The 14800-nt window shown below is 50.4% G+C and overlaps 1 protein-coding gene across 4 annotated transcripts in view; it reads right to left on the reverse strand.

Annotated features, from left to right (window-relative positions):
• Nucleotides 1-2702: 2702 nt before the first annotated feature.
• SMARCA4 (SWI/SNF related, matrix associated, actin dependent regulator of chromatin, subfamily a, member 4) overlaps nucleotides 2703-14800 on the reverse strand; it is a 92587-nt gene continuing 80489 nt past the window's right edge. For 2 of the 4 annotated variants that reach the window (XM_055343366.1, XM_055343364.1), the window contains 5 exons: nucleotides 7115-7220; nucleotides 6636-6737; nucleotides 5010-5142; nucleotides 4734-4876; nucleotides 2703-3203 (listed from right to left, as the gene is read on the reverse strand). In XM_055343366.1, coding sequence (XP_055199341.1) covers nucleotides 3171-3203; nucleotides 4734-4876; nucleotides 5010-5142; nucleotides 6636-6737; nucleotides 7115-7220 — 517 coding nt within the window. In that variant the 3' untranslated portion in view covers nucleotides 2703-3170. Of the gene's footprint in view, nucleotides 3204-4733; nucleotides 4877-5009; nucleotides 5143-6635; nucleotides 6738-7114; nucleotides 7224-14800 lie in introns of all 4 variants that reach the window. The other 2 variants (XM_055343365.1, XM_055343363.1) reach the window with 1 other exon arrangement.

Consider the following 14800-nt stretch of genomic DNA (forward strand, 5'->3'; position numbering starts at 1 on the left):
CTCATCACAGTCCACGTGTCCCTGGGTGACCATGTGTAAGACACTCTGCCAAACTAGCAGCTCCTATTGATTACCTTCATTTTTTTTTTTGCTTAAAAATCATCTTCCTTTTTTTTTTAAAGATTTGTTTATTTCAGATAAGAGAGAGGCGTAGAGAGAATAAGTGGGGGGAGGGGCAGAAGAGCAAGAGAGAATCTCAAGTAGACTCTGCACTCAGCACCTGACCCTGAGCTGAAATCAAGTCAGCCACTCAACCAACTGAGCCTCAATGCAGGGGTTAATCTCATGATCTGAACTAAAAGTTGGCCACTCAACCACTAAGGCATCCAGGCGCACCCCCCAAATTATCTTTCTTTTCATTGTCACCATAAAAAATACAGAAATGCCTGAAGAAGGAAGTACAACCTTCTCAAATACCTGTTGGTTTCCCATCTCCCAGTGGGCTCGGAGAGGTGCAGAAAGCTGCCCAAGGTCACACAACCTGGAGGTGGCTGGGTCAGGATTGGAACCCACAACCACCTGACTTGGAAGGAAGGGGAGTATGGCTTGACAAACACTGGCTCTGGGACTGGCAGCGTGGCCTCAGGTAGAAACTTCCCTCTCGGGATCCCTGGGTGGCGCAGTGGTTTGGCGCCTGCCTTTGGCCTGGGGCGCAATCCTGGAGACCCAGGATCGAATCCCACGTCGGGCTCCCGGTGCATGGAGCCTGCTTCTCCCTCTGCCTGTGTCTCTGCCTCTCTCTTTCTCTCTGTGTGTGTGACTATCATAAATAAAAAAAAAAAAAAAAAAAAAAAAAAGAAACTTCCCTCTCTGTGCTAGTTTTCTCATCTGAAAACTGGGGAGAACCACCATCAAGCAGGTGGTGAGCAAGCTGTGTGTCCAGAAGCAGGGCTGCATGTCTGGGCTTCCAGTGCAGCTATGTGTGGCCATTTGACTATGTCATGGCCAAGGGGCACTGAGAGTGATAAGTCAGTTTCCAGACTGGGTCTCCAAGGGGTGGTGTGGCCTTTCCCTCCCCCCTTTCCTCTTTATTTTTTTAAAAAACATTTTATTTATCTGTTCATGAGAGACACACAGAGAGAGGCAGAGACATAGGCAGAGGAAGAAGCAGGCTCACTCAGGGAAGCCTGATGCGGGACTCGATCCCAGGACCTCAGGATTCATGTCCTGAACCAAAGGCAGATGCTCAACCACTGAGCCACCCAGGTGCCCTTCTGCTCAGGTTTGAGTTTTGTTTTTAGGCTGTCTTCCTCTCGGAGTCACTCAGGTGTCGTCCTCACTTCCAGCTCAGCCAGCGAGGGCTCAGCAGTTGTGCTCAAACACCTGACTCACTGAGGCTGCATGCCAGTGGCCCCGTGCTCAGGCAGCTTGCAGGCTGGCTCTGCCTTGGCTTCCTGTCCCTCTCGCTTACATTTTTCTCAGCACACGTGCATGGCCTCCCCTTGAGCTGGGTGCATGGAACCGTAGGTCGCCGGGGCTCACCCCACCTCTCCCACGCACACCTCTCCCAACGCACACGTTGTCCCATAAAAAACTGCCTCTGGCTAGGGTCATGATCTTGGGGTCCCGGGATCAAGTTCCTCATCAGGCTCCCCACACAGAGCCTGCTTCTTTCTCTGCCTATGTCTCTACCCCTCTGTGTCTCTCATGAATGGATAAATAAAATTAAAAAACAAAAAAACAAAAACACCCAAACCTGAGCAGAGACATCAGCAGCTACATGCTGTGGGGGAAAGACCCACCCTACAGTTAGAGAAGCAACTCTTATTTTATTTTTTTTAAAGATTTTATTTACCTATTCATGAGAGAGAGGGAGAGAGAGAGAGCCAGACACAGGCAGAGGGAGAAGCAGACTCCATGCAGGGAGCTTGATGCAGGACTCGATCCTGGGACTCCAGGGTCACACCCTGAGCCAAAGGCACATGGTCAACCACTGAGCCACCCAGGCGTCCCAAGCAGCAACTCTTAAAAAAAGAAAGCATAGTGATTACCAACTAAGCTCCCTGTGGTGGAGGTAGGGGTGAGAGGGAAGAGGGAGGGTGAGAGGGAAGGGCAGACTCAGAATTCCGAGTTGCTACAATCTATTATTTAAAATGTCCGTTTTGAACAACAACATAATATTGCAAGGCATGCCAAGAAACAAATGTGACTGACATTGAGGGAAAAAGTAGTCAACAGATTCTTTCTCTGAGAGGGTCCAGATGTTGGACTTCAAAGCAGCTGTTATACGTATGTTGGAAGAACTAAAGGGAACAGTGTTTGGAGAATTAAAGGGAAGTCATGAAGAAAAGAGCTTAATGAACAGACCTGGATTATAGAGAAGAACTCAATGTACGTTCTGGACTTGGAAGCTCCCTTTGATCATCTGGGCTCCTAGTGCCCTGGGCTTCCCAGGCCACGATACTGACCTCTGTGTAGCACCTGCCTGTTTATGTGACTGTCTCTGCGCCCCCACCTCAGCTGCAGGCAGGGAAGGGACTCAGTTGCTTGCTCCGACGGTGGAGGATGGCAGTGGCACCTGGCAGGGCCAAGAGTCTGCGCTGGTGTGAGGACTGGGCCAGTCATTTCCCTCTGCCTGGGCCTCAGTGTCCTCCCCTGTGAAATGGACACCATGGGACATGGTGACGGGAGGAGGACTGGGCCCCCAAGGCCTTCGCAACCTAGTAGGGAGATAGGAATGAGTCCACGAGAAGGCAAGGCCATGAGTTTTGTTGTCTGTTTAATTTATTACTGTTTGACATCCAGTGACACTGACATACCCCCGCTGGGCCTGCGGACCCCGGCCCCGGCGAGTCTGACCTGTCCCATAAAATACAGTACGAGGGGTGGACGGCTACACACGTGCATCCACGGCTGAAACTACAGTGACTCCCAACTGCGGCCGCAACAGTACTGCCGGGAAAGGAAAGACAAGCAGGTGTCGCGTGTTCCCCGAGTCATATAATTCTTGTTTTCAACAGTTAATGCTGTTACAAACGCTACTGATGCCAGGACAGGGCCAGACACAAACAGTCCTACATCTTCTCTGCCGTATAAATATGGAAGATTTTCGTTTATACAGTTTACCCCAAGTCTGAAACTACATCTCCTGCTACCCGTTACTGCTAAGGGCTACGCCGCCTCGGCTCTGGAACCAGGGGCCCGGGGTCGAGACTCTGGAATGTTGGGACTCAGTCTTCCTCGCTGCCACTTCCTGAGCGGTCCTGGAGGGGGAAAGGAGGAGAGAGCATGATCAGCCCCACCGTCAAGGGCACCTCACTGATGCCTACCTGGGCACTAAGTATGTTTAACTGAGCTGCTTCTGCCAGGTGTGAGCAGGTGGCAGAGGGGCACCTTGAGGCTGACGGTAGAGCAGCCTTTGGCTTCACCCCTGGTGTCATAGCCAAACCCCCAACGTCTTTTTTTCTACTGAGGACTGGCCTCTGGTGCCCACACTGACTCTTCCTTGTCTGGGAGACTCGTTGGGCCCTCTCTGCTTCCTCCCACCACTGCACACCTGTCCTTGTGCCCCTGACCTGTGGCTTCAATACCACCTTCGTTATTCCTTTGTAAAACATCTGTTCCTCTGTACAAGTATTTTAAATAACTTGGTAAGGGCCACAAAATGCTCTGCTGAATCTGGACTGGGCAAATGCTACTGATGCCAGGACAGGGCCAGACACAAACAGTCCTACATCTTCTCTGCCGTATAAATATGGAACAGCCCAGACTCGACTCTCCAGAAACACAGGCCACCTCTCTGTAGTCAGGACATCAGTAATGTCCTCATCAGGGTCTACAGTCAGGTTTGTTTCGAGGTAGTGGATTTTGTTCTTATTGCAAATGGCAGTATGAGAAAAACAGCAATGATGAAATAGCACTCAATGAGTTTTGCTGGGAGGCAGGCCCCAGGAAATCTCCTGGGCCTCCCTGATTTCTAGAAGTGGAAACTGAGACTCTGAAGTAGTGAAATGCCCAGGTCCCACAGTAGGGAAGGGCCGAGCACCCAGGCCCCAGCCAGAGGGCAAAGCTTAATAAAATCCAGCAAGTGGGTCTGCTCTAACCCCCATCCCCGCCCACACCACTGCCAACCGTGGGCTTGCTGCTCATGCAGCTCCCCGCTGGTGTGCAGGGAGTGCAGCCCGCTCCAGGGGAGACGCAACACCCAGATTCCACTCATGGCACCGTTCACGGGACCTGCTCCACACCGTTTTTGATTTCAGAGCATGGGATTTTTGTTTCTGTTTTTATCTACTACCACTGTTTGGAAATCCTCCTACAGAGGTCAGAGCAGAGCCATGAGCAGAGGCCTGGGGGGTTGGTGAACCACATGTGTCACACAGGGTGAAGGCATCATGAGAGCCTCAGCTACACAGGGTGCTGTGTCTGCTCAGGGAAGACACATGGGGGACTGTCTGGTAGCATCTTCCATCCCAGTGCCTCCTGACCCCACCCTCAATACAGACCCAGCCCTACTGGCCTCTGCATGGTGGCCCTGGTGTTATGGAAAGCCAGCTCTGCCCACCAACAGTAGAAGCACTAGTTCCATTAGGGTCACACAGACTTGGTCTTGAGTTATGTGGCATGTTCCACCCTGAGCCTCAATTTCCCCCTCTGTGGAGTGGGGTGTTAGAGCATTTACCCTCCCAACGCTGTGACAGAAGATCTAAGACCTGGCAAGGGGGACAGACCTCCAAAGACCCAAATGCCACTGGCTACCTGCTCCTGCCTGCACCAGGGCCCTGGGTGCTCACCTCCTCCTGCTCCTCCTCACTGTCATCATCGCTCACCACCGGCTTGGCTCGTGAACCACGGCTCGGCCGCCGCCGGCTCCCCTTCAGCCGGTCCTGTGCCTTCTCTTTCCGGCCGAGCTTGATCTTCACTTTGACCGAGCGGGCTGGGGTGGGGACCAGAGAGTGGGGGAAAAAGACACACATGAGCTTGGGAGAGCATGGCAAGCCGAGTCGGGGTGGCTGGGAGCTGCCTGGCTGTGAGGTTGGTCTGCCCAACCACCCATAGTTGGGACTCACACTCAGACTCAGAGCCTTCCTCCTCGCCCTCCTCCTCTTCTTCGCTCTCCTCGCCCTCACTGTCATCCTCTTTCTCAATTTTCTGCCGCACACTGGTGAAGACCGACTGTAGGACGATGGAGTCTTCATAGATCTGGAAGGAGACACGTCGGGTTTGAGTGGGCTGGGGCCCGATGGGGGCCACTGGCCCTGCCCTCTGGCCAGGACAGCCTATGCAGGGCAGAGGGTCCTCTGTAACCCTTTCCCAATTGGGGCCTGGGATGTGAGACTCAGAGAAAAGCATGGCTGTGTTTATTTTGGAATGACTACCAGTTCCTCCCTCCCTTTGAAGGATCCCAGTGAGCATATGCTTCTAAGGGCTCTGAGAAGGTCTGCAGTAATGCTGGAAATGCATGTCCTTTGTTTAAGGCAGCATTTCCCTCAAATTTAGGACTGTAAAATCTCTTTTCGGTGTAGCATCTACCCTAAGCACAGTCAGGAAAAGTTTGCTAAGTCGCAGTAATGTGTGTGTTAATTTCATTGCAGGAAAGGACACATCCACAGGATTCCTTTTAAGGAAGTCCTAGTGAATTCAAAGTAAAATTCAAACACACCCACCAGATTGCTCACAGGTCATCTTGGATGGGTCAGACTGAGTTTATTTTCTCTAATCTGCTTATCGTTCTTTCTGCATCTTTTAGTAAGGAACACGTTGCTTTTTTAATTGACAAAATATTCCAAGCGGTTGGGAATTCTATTGTTTTTTTTTAAAGATTTTTTATTTATTTATTCCTGAGAAACACAAAGAAAGAAAGAGGCACAGACAGAGGCAGAGGGAGAAGCAGGCTCCACGCAGGGAGCCCAACGTGGAACTTGATCCCGGGTCCCCAGGATCAGGCCCTGGGCCGGAGGCAGCGCTAAACCGCGGAGCCATCCAGAATGCCCTGGGAATTCTATTTTAATCAATTTATTGTTTTCGTTTGTTTTTTATTTTTTTAAAGTTTTTTTATTTTTAAAGATTGTGTTTATTTATGCATGAGAGACACACAGAGACAGAGGCATAGACATAGGCAGAGGGAGAAGCAGGCTCCTCACAGGGAGCCAGATGCAGGGCTTAATCCCTGGACCTGGGATCACGACCTGAACCAAAGGCAGAGGCTCAACCACTGAGCCACCTGGGTGTTTCCTTGTTTGTTTTTTAAAGTAGGCTCCATGCCCAGCATCAAGCCCAACATGGGGCTTGAACTCATGACCTGAGGGATCAACAAACACCTGAGCTCAGATCAAGAGTTGGGACGCTCAACTGAGAAACCCAGGCACCCCTTAATCAGTAAATTTTATTTATTTATTTTTTAAAGATTTTATTTATTTATTCATGAGACACAGAGAGAGAGAGAGACACAGAGAGAGGCAGAGACACAGGCAGAGGGAGAAGCAGGCTCCATGCAGGAAGCCTGACGTGGGACTCGATCCCAGGACTCCAGGATCACACCCTGGGCTGAAGGCAGACGCTCATCTGCTGAGCCACCCAGGGATCCCCTTATCTAGTCAATTTAAAACAGAGCAAGGGGCATGCTTAATTGGGGCCCAGCTGCAAAGACAGCAAAAATTAGGAGTGGGTGCCCTCCAACCCAGGTGCCTCCTCACCAGGGAGCCCTCCAGGTTGAAGGTCTGAGCATTCTGGCACAGCAGCATGACGTCCTTCTCCAGGTCATTGAGGCTGCGGTACTTGTGGTTGCGGATGCGTTCCTGTGGGTGATGGGAGAGGCAGCCTTAGCTTGGGAATTTGCCTTGTGCCCAGGGACCTTGAGGCCAGGAATCCCTTTGCCTCATAAGGTCATGGGCCCAGTCTTTTGGGTGCTTCTGTAGACTTGGAAGCCTGGGCCCACTGAACACAAGAGCTGCACTGCTGAAGCTTAGGCCATGGGTAACCCTGAAGGAGCTCTGAGGAACCCCAAGAGCCTGTGACTAGGACCCCGGCCAGACAGCCCAGGCTCTGCTCAGTCTGCTCTGTGGTCATCTTTCCCATGCACCCCAGGGGGGCTCATATGGGGGAGGTACTGGGTCAGATTCACCAAACATCCCTACAGAGAATCCCCACTTCCCACATCTTATGCCAGGGTTACCTTTATCTTCTTGAAGTCCACAGGCTTGCGGATGAGCTCGTAATACTCGGGCAGCTCCTTGCGGGAGGGCAGCTGGATGAACACCTCGCTGAGCTGACGTCCACTACTACTGCAAGGTGGGACACAGTGGGCGTCACTCACAGGCCCTGCCTGCTGGGGGAGCCCCCACTTGGCCACCACCCATTGCTTGAGGAATGAGAAATTCAAAGCACTTTGGAGTTATTTTCTGTACATGTACTGTCTTGTGAGTTCTGGAACATTCTTGAGAGGAAAACATGCAGAGAGGCCAGGAATGCATTTGAACGCAGGCTCTGCCCTCACCCAACCTCCAAAGCCCCTGGAGGAAACATTGCCAAATGCTGTGCAATAGAAGCCTTGGCACTCGAAAGAGGTAGAATCATGATTACACCTATGTACTTTGCAAAAATCAGTTTGCTTATGGTGGTTGGGAGCAGTAAGTGCCAGTTCTCAAAGAGAGACCAGTTTTTGCAAGTTTTGCAAGCATGTCTCTCATAGGCAGCACTTAGGAGCAGTGAACTTCAGAGAATTTGGCAAAAACCCGTGGAGGAGAAATGCCCCCTGGAAAGACCCTAGCAGAAGACCTGAGCGGTTTTCTAGTTCCTGCAATTGGGAAAGTACTGGTTTCTCACAAGGGAGCAGAGGAAAGACACTGTGAGCAGCCCTGAGATGTGGCAGGGTCTCAAGTGCTGTCTCCTGGGCCTCACTTATGCAGGTGCCGTGCACCTGGCCACCAGGCTGTGCCATGTCCAGGTCTGGATCTGTCTGGGGCCAGGAGCTCGAAGGGACATCACTCCTCAGGCCTGCCTGAGGAGAGAGTGAGCAGGCACTTCAAGGACTGGCAGACAGGAGAAGACAACTCTTATGAGTACAGTCTCCCTTTTTGGAGACTGGAGACAGGGACCCGGCCCCAGGTGTCCGGGCTGCCGGTGACCTGGTCAAGGCCCTGCTCAAGGCTTGACTACAGGTGGCTTGCCCTCCCTTATCTGTGACCAGCTGGATACAACATGGGGCACGATGTGGCTGAAAACACAAGCTGGAAGGAAGGGGGAGGCTGACACCCCCACTTCACACTGGAAAAAAAGGCTGGAAGGCAGAGGCCCGAGGTGGGCTGTGTCTGGGCAGGAACATGTGTGTCAAGTATCCAGCACACAGCAAGGACTGAATGGTGGTATCTGTCCAAAGCAAGCAAGGTGCAGGACCAGATTCCAGCTCCTGTCTATCAGGATTGCATCTCAGGAGACCCAGCTGTGGGAAGGGGCCCAGGGGTCTCGCAATGCACAGGAAGCCCAAACAGGCAAAAAGCTTCTGGGATCCCAGCCGGGAGCAGCCTCGGGGAGGCAGTCCTAGCAAAGCTGCTCCTTAATGCAATCGTGACATTGGGAGCATCCATCAGCAAAACCCAAAATGCCCTCCCTGGAGTAGCAGGCTTCCCTCCTCTCTGGGAATAGGCTGGTGGGCGGTTTGGTCAAAGACAACTAGAGCTTGTTTACATGAACTCTGAAAACGAGAATCAGTAGCAGAAGGCACTGGACGTTCTACCCGGGACAGGCAGACCTGAGCCGCAAGTCACCACTCACCAACCTCCATGTCCTGCTGCCCCCCAACCTTCTCGGAGCTCCCCTTTCTCATCTTGACAGCACTATCATGATACTTTTGACCATGATGCACAGTGGAGGTCACATCTTTCACTCTGATCCAGGACATATACCTACAACCGTAAAGTACTAGAAGTTTCCCTGCACGGGGGTCTCCCTTGCTAAGTAAGATGAACCGTTTTCTCCACTATTTCACTTTTTAGAAATGCCAGCTGAGCCACTAAATTCATTTTGCTGCTCACTAATGGGTGTGGAGTGTGCTCTGCACAGTGCTAAGACTGGGGTCTCCAGGTCACACGTTCTTGTGCTCCTCTGTGGCATCCATGAAGGGGCTGGCCCTCGAGGGAGCTCACAAAGTGTAACACTAGTACTGGAATAAAGTGGGACGTTTTGTAATAAAACTCACTCACCTCCATCAGTCTAAGAAACTGTGGCAGACATGAAAGAATGGAAAGCAACGGGGTCCCTCTTACAAAACTTTGGAATAGTGGCATCATTGAAGAATACAGACCTATGTGGTCACTCTATGCCTGACTTCACTGGTGCAATGAGCTCTGAGCATGGATGGCCTGGAACCGGGTGCATGTGATGGAGGGACAGGGCACCAAGACGATGGTGGACTTTTAGAGCCACCTTTTCTCAGACAGCAAATCCACTGCCATAAAGTTTTAGTTGCCAACATGCCGAGATGTCACTTTTAATCCTTAGAAGTCCTCTGGAAACCCCACCCCACCACCAGGCGCTTCTGCAGCAGGCTTGGGGCCTAGAGCCTTCCAGGCTTGCTCACCAGCCCTCCTCAGCTCTGTGGACTTAGAGGTGGACAAGTCACAGCTGCCTACCTCACAGGGAATAAAACAGAGTTTCTCTGGTGGCAGCTTGGCCCTCCAGGACAGGCTGCCCTAGTGTCTGACATCAGCATCCCTCTCTCCTACTTCCTCAGAATCATCAAAGCCACTGCTCCTCGGGAAGCCCAGCTGCAGCCCTCACGTCACCTCAGAGGAAATGTCAGCTCCCCCTAGGTTCCCTGTAACCCTCACTCCCCGCCCCTCACAGAGAGTAATCAATAAGAATGTGATGAAAGATAAAGGCACGGATTTTCAGTGCTCAGCTCCTCGAGGTAGGCCAGGCCTCTTCTTGAACTTAATGTTATGGGGTCATGCACAGTCAGCTCCCAGGTTTGGCCGCCTCCTTCATCCCTGCAGGCACATGCAGCACCAGCTCACTCATCTCAAGAGCTACCTTATGCCCTGTGGTGGGCACATGCCACACGGTTCGCTTGTCCATTTTCTGCTGACTGGTACCCAGGTGTGCTGGTCTTGAGTATCATGAAGCAAGTGGCCGCAGATGCTTACGTCCAACTGTTGGCTTGCACTTCTTTTGGGAACACACCTGGAGGTGAAAATGCTGGAAAGCATGGCAGGGGCGCTCAGCTTCAGCAGCCGCTGAGCCCCTGCTTACGCTTCTGCCACTGGATGGGCTCTTCTCATCCTATCAGCTTCACTTGCTGTCACTCCTTGTCGGTGTAGCTGTTCTACAACCTGGGTACAAACTGGTATCTCCTTGTGATTTTAATTCACAATTCCTTAATAAGCAGTGAAACGTGACACCCTTTCATAGATGGAATGGCCACCTGATGACCTCTTTTAGGCAGTATCCATTCACATCTTTATCCTCCCTCAGACAGTCCTTCGTTGGATGTGTTTATTATAAATGCCTTTTCCAGTCTATGGCATGTCTTCTTACTTTCTTGATGGTGTCTTTGGGTGATAAGATCTTAGTTGTAATCAAATTCCAATTTACCAATATTGCCTTTTATACTTGGTGTTTCTCCTGTCTTGTCACAGAGGCACTGCATTTTCTTCTAGAAAGGTTGACAATTCAACTTCTTTATATTATTAGATATGAAGCCAGTCACCTAGACTGGTGTCTGTCCATGGCAGCTGCCATTTCTCCTACCAGAGCCCATGTGGCTGTGTCTTTACTGAACCAGAACACAAGCCCCAAGGACAGAGACCTTGCCTGTTTTATTTTCCGCTCTCTCTGGCACCTGGTACACCATAGGTGCTCAATAAACATTTGCTGATTGAAGGAAGAAATAGCTCAGGGTGAAAGTTTCAGGGTCAAGGAACAGGGTTCAAACTTGGGTGTCACAAAGGTCATCTCTGAATAAGGGTGCCTCACTGCCCTCAACATTGCATGGTTGTTTATACACGACCCCGTTCCAGAAAAGAATTGGCAGCAACTACCAGGAAACCCCCTGCCCTGAGATAGCACTGCTGTGTGCCCATATCTGCCTTCTGTCTTATGAGACTTGCTCTGAAGAAGCTTCTGCAGGCAGAGTGGCCTGGAACTGTCTCTGTCCTGGCTTTGTGTCTGGCTGCCCTGGCAGCAGTGGGGATGGAAGTAAAGGAGTTTGAGAAAATCCTGAGGCTGTGAGGAACAGACCGGTGACCTCCATTCAGACTGAAGCCTGGGCTGTCACCCGGTTTGGCAATAAGGGCAACAGCAGCCACTGCCACGCATGTGTGTGACAAAGAGAACGATGAGGATGCTACTCTCCTGCTTCCAGACGCCAGCTCCCAGAGCAGGGATTTCTTTCTACCTTGTTCACTGCCCTATCTCCATTACAGTAGGACAGGAGACAGTTGGGACCCAGAGTGGTCAAGGCCCTTTGCCTGAAGGCCCAATTCCTCCCAAGTCTAGCCCGGTGAGCACTTCTTGCTGAATGAAGTCTGTGGCACAAGTCTAACTCTGTGGGGGTAGGACCTGGTCTAGTTTCACAAGCCCCTCTTGGAGCCTGAAGAGCCCTGGTAAAGACCCTTATTATTCAGCCCACTCAGATGGTGTCTGCCTCCCTATGGAAATGGGCCCTCCCCTCTGCCAACTCAGGGCTTTGGTGGTGCTGCCCAACACTGAGTCCCCACCTCTCCCCCAAGACTTGCACGGTACCAAGTGCTGTACCTTCACCCATCTGGTCCCTGGTGAGGGGTCCAGGCAAAGGCCTGGGACACAAGCTAGCTAATCAGAGCCCTTCCCGTGACTTGCTATCGGGAGCTGAGGAAGGAGAGGCTTTCTTCTTGGGGTGGGAAGTCTTCAGGACAGAGGAAGCCTAGAGTGGTGGCAGCCAAGGGTCATTGTAAGGGGTAAGGGGAGAGCTGGTAGACAGCTCTAGGTCCTAAAAGCTAATCTCTTTCTTTCTTTCTTTCTTTCTTTCTTTCTTTCTTTCTTTCTTTCTTTCTTTCTTTCGCTCTTTCTCTTTCCTTTCTTTCTCCTTCCTTCCTTCCTTCCTTCCTTCCTTCCTTCCTTCCTCCCTCCCTCCCTCCCTCCCTCCCTCCCTCCCTCCCTCAAGATTTTATTAATTTATTCATGAGAGACACACAGAGAGAGGCAGAGCCATAGGCAGAAGGAGAAGCAGGCTCCCTGAGGAGAACCTCAGGGACTTGATCCCAGGATCACAACCTGAGCCAAAGGCAGATGCTCAACCACTGAGCCACACCCAGGCATCCCCCAAAAGCTAGTCTTCATTAACTCCTCTATGGCCTTCCAGTGAAGGGAATCCCTAGACATGAAGATCTTAGAACTGACTTCCTGACACGCAGAGCCCCAAATTCCAAATGTGCCTTCAATGTGTCCTTAAAACAAAATTACAACATGCGGAGGAAGAATCAAGAGAACCACAATAGACCAAGAGCCCCCCAAATGGGACAAAACCACAAAGTCTCTACATTGAAGAGGTCATCCACCCAGGTCCCTTTCTAACAGATGGAGAAACCACAGAGGCAATGAGGGCTGGCAGGCAGGCAGGCAAGACTTGATCACAGGTCACCCCCTACAACCAACTCAGGGATCCCTCCCACCTTTCTCATATGTTACACTAAATCAAGGGTCAGCAAACTTTTTCTGTAACCTGTGTAAATCTTTCAGGTTTTGTGGGCCATCCCATCTCTGTCACAACTACTCAGCTCTGCCACTGTTGCACAGAAGTAGCCACAGACAAGACACAGAAAAGTGAGCTTTGGGTGTATTCCTATAAAACTTTTTTATAAACAATGAAAAGTGAATTCCTACAATTTCATGTCATGGAATGTTATTATTCTTCTGATTTTTCTAAAATCTTCTTCAAAGAAAAATCTTAATTCACAGGTGATACACATACAGCCAGCGGGCCAGATTTATTCTTTTGCTGGTTCACCATTGATATGAATTCTAAAAACAACAGAGAGAATGTCCATATCGGGGAAGACAACATACTGCCTGGTGTCCTCATGCTCTCATCCTCTGACCAGTGCAGACATGCAAGTAGATCAGAGCATTATTCCTTTGCCCTCAGGTAGGCACAAGCAATCAATTGAAGGTGGTACATAGGACATATACTATGAGCCAAGTATGGAGGGGGTCCCAGTCTGCCAGGAAGGACTGTCTCTTAGCCCTGCTTTCCTTCCTAGAGTCCAGTTCAGTTCACCTTCCCATGACATTGATCAGTGATAACACCAAGCCCAGGGACCATGTCCACTTTCGACCCTTGATCAGTGAACTGAGCCTACAAGGTCCTGGATACAAGTGGCTCAGGAGTTTCAAAACTGATTTAACTGCAAACTATCTGAAACAGAATCTCAGAAGGTTTTTCATTAATAAAATTTGAAAGTGAAATAATGAAACCTTTTCTTTTAGTTAATTCTTTTGCTTAATTAGTACACAATTACTTTCTAGGTTCAACTTTTTGACGTGTTATAAAATCATGGAAAATTTGAACATCAGACAAGTGAGAAATCTGATGCACTTAGTTACAAATTCTTTATGAAGAGCCTCTATCTGCCAAAAGGGCAATCCCTGTGTTAGGCTAGCTGTTGGCACCTACTTTGCATGTCCGCACAGCTTCCCCAAGCAGACCATGAATGTTACAAGGCCTTGCACCATGCCCTGCGGTGGCAAGAGCTCAGAAGACATTAGCTGTGAGTGACGAGGACAAAGAGCTGGAAGCCCATGACCTGTTCATGGCACTGCAAAGAACATTTCTTGGGATGAGAGAAGGTGAAAACAAGAGGCAAAGCCAGCCCAGCTCCCCCAGGAGCCATGGCCAGAGGCAAGTGGAACTGGTCATGAAAGTGTAGGGGGACTGGGGCCACCATCTGTGGGCCTGGGTCACTGGGGCCTTGAGAAGCGTGTTTCCTGACTGGAATGAGTCGTATTAGCAGCCTGCTGGTACTTCTGGGAGCCCCTGGAGTGCTGAGGGGCTCACAGCAATGGAAGCCCCAAAGCCCCCTCTGAAATGGAAGAGATCGCTGGATGACCCAAGGGTGCTGGGTTTCTTGGTCCAGTGGGAGCTGAAAGACCCACCTCCACACCTGCCTGAGGCCCTCACACCCACTCTTCCTTCCCTAACTTTTAATATCAGTTAACTAACGTTTTTAACTAGTTTCACCTTGGAACTTTAACCTTTTAATTCTTTTAGCTAGCTGTCTTTTAGCTTTATTTTAAAATTACCTATTTTGTGGTTTCTCATTTATTTGACCTGGGACCTTTTTATTCACCCTCTAGTTTGTTGGTTTTTTTTTTTTCCTTTTCCAGAGATTTTGAATTTTCCTTTTATAGGAAACTTCCTGTCTTACTTGTTGATTATCTTCTATTTTTGTGACCATTTCTTTATTGTTTTTCCTGCAATACAGGAGCACACACTTGCCGAAATGCACGAGCACTTTAGAAGGATCTCACGCAGGACTGTGAGGGAGGTGGAGGGTGCAACTTGTTCACCCAAAATTTATTTCTGGGGTCCGGTGTCTGTACCCATCCTGTTTTGAGCTTATATGTAATTCTAGTTTTAAGACCGTTCCTAGACAGCCGTCCTGTTTTCTTTGGTGTGATCCAACTGCACTGTGGCAATACACAATCAGCAGGGAATGAAGTCTAAGGGTGGAACCGGCAGGATGACAAACAAGGCAGATGCAACTTCATCTAGCAAAGTTGGTGGTGGCCTCAGAACTGCACAACTCGACAAGGCTGCCAGGGCTAATCCTTCTGTGACTTAGAGCCCCACTGGGCCCTCAGCCTGGCCTGCATCTACATCAGGTTG

The sequence above is a fragment of the Nyctereutes procyonoides genome, unplaced genomic scaffold (assembly GCF_905146905.1).
Source record: "Nyctereutes procyonoides isolate TBG_1078 unplaced genomic scaffold, NYPRO_anot_genome, whole genome shotgun sequence".
NCBI lineage: Eukaryota > Metazoa > Chordata > Mammalia > Carnivora > Canidae > Nyctereutes > Nyctereutes procyonoides.